Here is a 6240-nt window from a genome sequence, read left to right as displayed (position 1 = left end):
AAAGTCGTATAAAATCCTCAAGATCTTGTTTTTTAAATCATGGTATTTTTAGAGAAATTTGAACAAGATATAAAAAGACTCTTAAATAGGAGTAGTTTATGCATTAATGAAAACTGAGTGCATATTTATGTTTTGAACAAGAGTAAGTGTTTATGATCAGCAAATTTAGCGCAGGGCAGGGAGTGGCATATAGGTGGATGTTTTGTTCACTGGAAATTACTTCACAATTAAGAATGCATTTCAATTGCGTGAGAAGCCATCAAGTTTTTTCTGCTGCAGGCTGCCTCATGCTTGACATTGTTCTGATATGTAGTGATGTGTGAATCAATAATACCCAACATTCTTTCCTTTTTACACCAATTCTTTATTTATGAATAGTAAAAGCAGGAAATAAAAAATCAGTGGTGGGAAGTAAAAGAGAGTTGAAACACATTCCTAGTTTAATCTTTCACCGCGTATGCTGCATAAGAAATAGAATGCGCGTTTTCGCTTTTCTATGCCTATAAATACGCCCACATCCCCATGTGTGGCTATGTATCAACATTTCTAGTTCATGCAAACAGTGCAGCAGTCATGAGGTGAACCCTTCATCTTCCATTCATAACCAAAAAAATTCAATGCCTTATCTAAGTTTTCCATTATCGCTGTTATTGTTTCATTGCACTTTTTCCTCTTACTATCTGTGCTGCATCAACTCACCTTACCCTCTTATTTTTGTTTTACACCATTTGTACTCATTCTTCCCGGTGATTAGAGTAAATAATCATTAGTTTAATGTCGACAGCAAATTAATAGTGCGTGTTTTGAATTTTTGCAAATGTACATTGCAGGAACTTCTCAGCATTCACACACAGGAGCATGGAATATTGAAGGCCCAATATAAAGTCACATTCTAACACTTTCACTCTTCACATAACACACTTCTCTCTCTTTCTCTCTCTCTTTCTCTCTCTCTCTCTATCTCTATCTCTCGGACACACACACACTCTCACGTAATATAAATTTCTGAGTACAACTCCACAAGACCACAAAAATTTTCAATCTCTTACCCTTCTTTCTTCCCCTCATTTCTCACTCACGGAAAATTAAAAGAAAAGGGGAAAATCGAACAAAAAGAGAAGAAAGAGTGAGAATAACATGAACGAACAACTCACGCTGCTCTGTCTCTTTATCCTCTTCTCGTCTCTCAGTGTAAGCAAAACTTTTCTTCACTGTCACTGTTACAAGTCTGGATTTTTTCGATTGTTTTATTCATGCCATTGCCACTTCTGAAAAGGGTCTTGTTCACTCAATGCAGGTTAGCTTCGCCGGGGCCGCCGACGGAGAGAAAAATCCGTTCACGCCCAAAGCCTACGCGATTCGCTATTGGGACAAAGAGATCCGCAGCACGCTTCCCAAGCCTCCGTTTCTTTTGTCCAAGGCGTCGCCGCTGAGTGCGGCGGAGTCGGCGGCGTTCGTGAAACTCGCGGCTCAGAACGCACTTGACCAGAGGCTTCCGGAATTCTGCGCCTCCGCGAAGCTTCTCTGTTTTCCGGAGGTGGGGTCGAGCTTTGAGAAGCACGACAAGGACGCGAACTTCGCTGTGTACAGAGACAAGAACTTCACCAACTACGGAACGGGTCGACCCGGTGGAGTGGATTCGTTCAAGAACTACTCAGAAGGGGAGAATGTTCCGGTGAATGATTTCCGGCGCTACAGCAGGGACTCCGCCGGGCACAAGGACAGTTTTTTGAGCTACAGCACCGAGGGGAACGTGGTGCAGCAGAGCTTTCACACTTACGCCGCTGGAGCCACAGGCGGAGCCGGCGATTTCAAGCACTACTCTGAGGAGACCAACGTCCCGAACCTCGATTTCACCTCCTACTCCGACGACGCCAACGGGAGAACCCAGTCGTTCACTTCTTACTCTGAAAACGGCAATGCCGGAGAACAATCGTTCTCCTCGTACGGTAAAAACGGCAACGGCCCGACCAACGCGTTCACCTCTTACGGGACAGGGTCCAACGTTGTGGGTTCCGGGTTCTCCAACTATGCCGAAAACACAAATGCTCCCAACGACACCTTCAAAGGCTACGGCGTCGACATGAACAACCCCACCAACACGTTCTCCAACTACGCCGCCGGAGGGAACGGCGCCGTCGAGAAGTTCTCCAATTACCGCGACAAGGCGAACGTTGGCGCCGACTCCTTCACCTCGTACGCGAAATCCGCAAACGCTGCCGACGTCGGTTTCAGCAACTACGGCAAATCCTTCAACGAAGGCACCGACGCGTTCACCTCGTACGCGAAATCCTCGAACGGCGGCACGAAAGTGGGTTTCACTTCCTACGGCGTGAACAACACCTTCAAGGAGTACTCAAAAGAAACAGCCACTTTCTCGTTCGCCAAGTACACAAACGTGAGCACCACGCTGAGCGTTTCGGCTTCCGAGGCCAGTGGTAGAATGGTAAATAAGTGGGTGGAGCCGGGTAAATTCTTCAGGGAGGAGATGATGAAGGAAGGAACGGTGATGCCGATGCCTGACATAAGAGATAAAATGCCGGAAAGGTCCTTTTTGCCCCGGAGCATTTTGTCCAAATTACCGTTTTCCGTTTCCAAGATTGACGAATTGAAGCGCATGTTCCGAGCCTCCGATAACGGTTCCATGGAGAGGATGATGCGCGAGAGCTTGGAGGAATGCGAGCGTGCGCCCAGTCGCGGCGAGACCAAACGGTGCGTTGGGTCTTTGGAGGACATGATCGACTTCGCCACGTCCGTTTTAGGGCGAAACGTCGCCGTTCGGAGCACGGAGAACGATAAGGGCTCGAAGAAGAGTGTGATGGTGGGACCCGTTAAGGGAATCAACGGTGGTAAAGTCACCCAATCCGTGTCCTGCCACCAGAGCCTGTTCCCGTACCTCCTCTATTACTGCCACGCTGTTCCTAAGGTTCGGCTCTACGAAGCGGATATTCTCGACCCGAAATCCAAGACCAAGATCAACCACGGCATTGCCATCTGTCACCTGGACACCTCCGATTGGAGCCCCACCCACGGAGCCTTTGTCTCGCTCGGGTCCGGTCCGGGTCGAATCGAGGTTTGCCACTGGATCTTCCAGAACGACATGGCCTGGACCATTGCCGATTGAGAAAATCTCTGAATAAGGATCACCTCTATAGGAAATGAAAGCTAAAGTGTCAAAAGCGCTAAGAAAACTTAGCCCCTTGAATTATTTGTTTTTAGTTTGAAAATGAAGTTATGTATTTTTTTTGAATTCATATATGGGTTTTACTAAGAAGAAGAAGAAGAAGAAGAAGAAGAAGAAGAAGAAGAAGAAGAAGAAGAAGAAGAAGAAGAAGAAGAAGAAGGTATATTAATTTATATGAAGACGATGATTATTATTTACTGGAAGCATGAGTGTTGATGTGATTATGATTACTGTTAGCTTTTGAGTTTGATGAAGGGATGATTTGTGAGTTTGGGTGGTTGTGAATGTTTGGGTTTGGTTGAATTATTGTTGACACGAGAAGAGTCCATGAGGAGACAAAAAGACACAGGATCCAGATTGTGCATGTTGATAAATTGTAGAGAGGTTCGGAGAAATAGAGGGATTTTCCAGATATATACAAAGGCATGTGAAGTGAAGGATGAGGTGGTCCTTAAACCCCCCAAAACATGCTCTTGTATTGGTCTGGGAGGAGTTCACGGGACAGCTATTGTTGCCCAATGTCCAAACGAGTCTCTAACAAATAAAACTATAATAATGAGAATGTGTCCATGCACCTTGGCTTCACTTCTAAGCTCATCTCAAAATTTGAGCACACAAATTGCTCATTTTGTTCTCTTTCAACTAAACGTCTAATCACCCCTTTGTCTTTCCTTTTGCCCCCTTTTAAAAATACCTACACTACACCCTTCTTTCTATCACTTCCAAGGAGACACATTTCCTCCATTTTCAACTCGTGAACTCTTTCATTTTACTCATTATCATTATATCATTGCATGCTCAATCATCGAAATTAACCATCTTAATTACATAATCACTTATCTTCTATATCATTTTAATCATTGAAATTATTATTGGATTCTCAGTACTGCCACATGAGCTGGTAAGATACCGTTTTCTATTATTCATAATGCTTTATAGTATTATGATATCACTAAGAAGGGTTCACAGTTATAGTGGTACATGTCACACCGAAAATTATGGAATTATTGAAATCCTTGTATTCCCCAACTTCCCCCATGTGTTTGGTACTTGATATCAAACGTGAACGTCTACTGTGTATCACATCTTTATCAATTGTCCATAAAAATTTAGGACAAGGGTCACTATGTCCCCAAAGAAGACCCGAAGCCTTTTTATTCATAATTTATCTATGTTACAGTAAAACTAAGGTGAACGTTCCAAACAAACGTAAGCTTTTGCTTGCAATTAAGCATGCGTGTTTGAGCGTGACACTGAGAGATCTTGACTTGCTAGTGTAGCAGTTTGAAGTTTGAGCTGGGATCACTAATTCAATGCAATGTGCATGAGCAACGACGAAAGCGAAAGCGAAAGCACAACGGTTCCATCATTAAAATTTTTACTGTTTCACATAGTGGATTATCGGTGGTGCATGACAGATACTCATTCTGGTGTTTGATTAAAGCAAAAAGAAGAACCGAATACATCGCAACTTTTATACTTTCAAATCGATACAACGTTAAGAAACATCAGTTTCATACTATGGAAACTCTTTTTTCGCTCCATCCAAAATCTTGTTTTTTCAATCATCAACTCGTAGTTAATAAAGATAGATTCTTCTCAACTCTGCCTCTACAATTTTTTCCTTTTCTTTTTCTTTTCTAAATATGACGAAATCACGTTGCTTTTGTTTTATTTATTTTTTCAATTAGGAAAAAATGTTTGGTTCAAAAATAAGATTTTTATTAAAAAAAAAAAACATTCTGAAAACGAAGAAGGTGGGTTTGGTGAAGAATCTAGTAATGCTTCAACTGCCCCGTGTACAAATTTATACTATGCATTAATGTAGGTGCCTTGAGGATTATATGCATCATTTAAAGTTTGTGCAAAGCCCAAGGAATAAATTAAATACACTAACCTAACTTTTTCATTTATAATCAATGACTGTGCTATGTGGATGAGGTGTGATTTCCTCTTATGGAAGAACACCATCACCTCCCCATAAATTTTTATTTTCTCAACCTGCTATTGAAAAAATTAAGAAAATAATCATTACCAATAAATTCTAAATTAAATGAAATAAAGTTAAGGATAGCCGATTAAATGAAATAAAATTAGTTCAAATTTATTTGTATTTGAGATTCGTATGAAATAATTTATTTTGCTTATATTATAAAAAATAGATAGTGCTATTATTTTGTATGCTAAGTATTAAATGTCTTTTTGTAAGACCTTGGAAAATAACACCGTAACCCACCTGTCAAATCAAAATTAATGTGTCAAAACCCTGCTCAAACCATTTAAAACGCACTCCCAAACTCTGCACACTGACGCCAGGTGTCAAGAATGGAACGTTCGAAAATCAGTAGTGGAAGACAGGTGTCCGTATGAGAGTGCGCGTTCGTTTTGCCTGGGAAAGAAAAATGATTTTTCTGAAACACTTCTTTCCACTCTCTGCATGCACCCTTCTTCCTCCTGAAACCTGACTTTTCATTTTCTCCTCCTTCTCTCTAGAAAACCTTTTCTTCTCTCTACTGTAACTCATCCTTCCTTTCTCCGATTCCATTTCAGAGACCATAGGAGAACTCCCGGCGTCGTAAGCTACAATCTGGACCGAACAGTTCCAGATTCTGAAACTGGTAAGTTTCTCTTCTTCGTCGAACGTTCTCTTGTCACATGCAAAGCCAAATTCTGGTTGCATGAAGAGTTAAATTCTAAGTATTTCTTGATTTTTATGGTTAGATTTAGTGGGAAGAATTAAGTGGTCGTTGAGGGTAAAAAAAAAACGTTAGTTGGACGAGCCACAAAACCTTGCGTTTAGGACAATTTGCTCACGAATCCAGGTAATGGAAGCTTATTTGATTTAATTCATATTTTGTATTTTGTGTGAACGATCGTTGTTTGATTGAATGAATATGGTGTATGTTGGTTGACCTGTATGATAATGTTTGATATATACGAATGTGAATATGATTTATCACCTTGAAGTATGAATGAATAATGTGACTTCTAAAGTATGTAAATTGATATTTGATATGAATTTATAAAGTATGAACTGATATGTTGAATCTTTGAGT

General features: G+C 41.1%; 1 protein-coding gene across 1 annotated transcript; it reads left to right on the top strand.

Moving 5' to 3' along the window:
• The first annotated feature begins 471 nt into the window (after nt 1-471).
• Nucleotides 472-3769, top strand: LOC108335918 (polygalacturonase 1 beta-like protein 3). The gene is made up of 3 exons (XM_017572129.2): nt 472-578; nt 831-1191; nt 1298-3769. Exons 2-3 carry the CDS (start codon nt 1138-1140, stop codon nt 3122-3124), a joined length of 1881 nt encoding a protein of 626 aa, XP_017427618.1. The 5' UTR covers nt 472-578; nt 831-1137; the 3' UTR covers nt 3125-3769.
• Nucleotides 3770-6240: the final 2471 nt, after the last annotated feature.

This window comes from Vigna angularis, chromosome 10 (genome assembly GCF_016808095.1).
Source record: "Vigna angularis cultivar LongXiaoDou No.4 chromosome 10, ASM1680809v1, whole genome shotgun sequence".
In the NCBI taxonomy this organism is placed as follows: Eukaryota; Viridiplantae; Streptophyta; class Magnoliopsida; order Fabales; family Fabaceae; genus Vigna; species Vigna angularis.
Note: the sequence above shows the minus strand (reverse complement) of the source record. Positions and strands in the feature narration are given on the sequence as shown.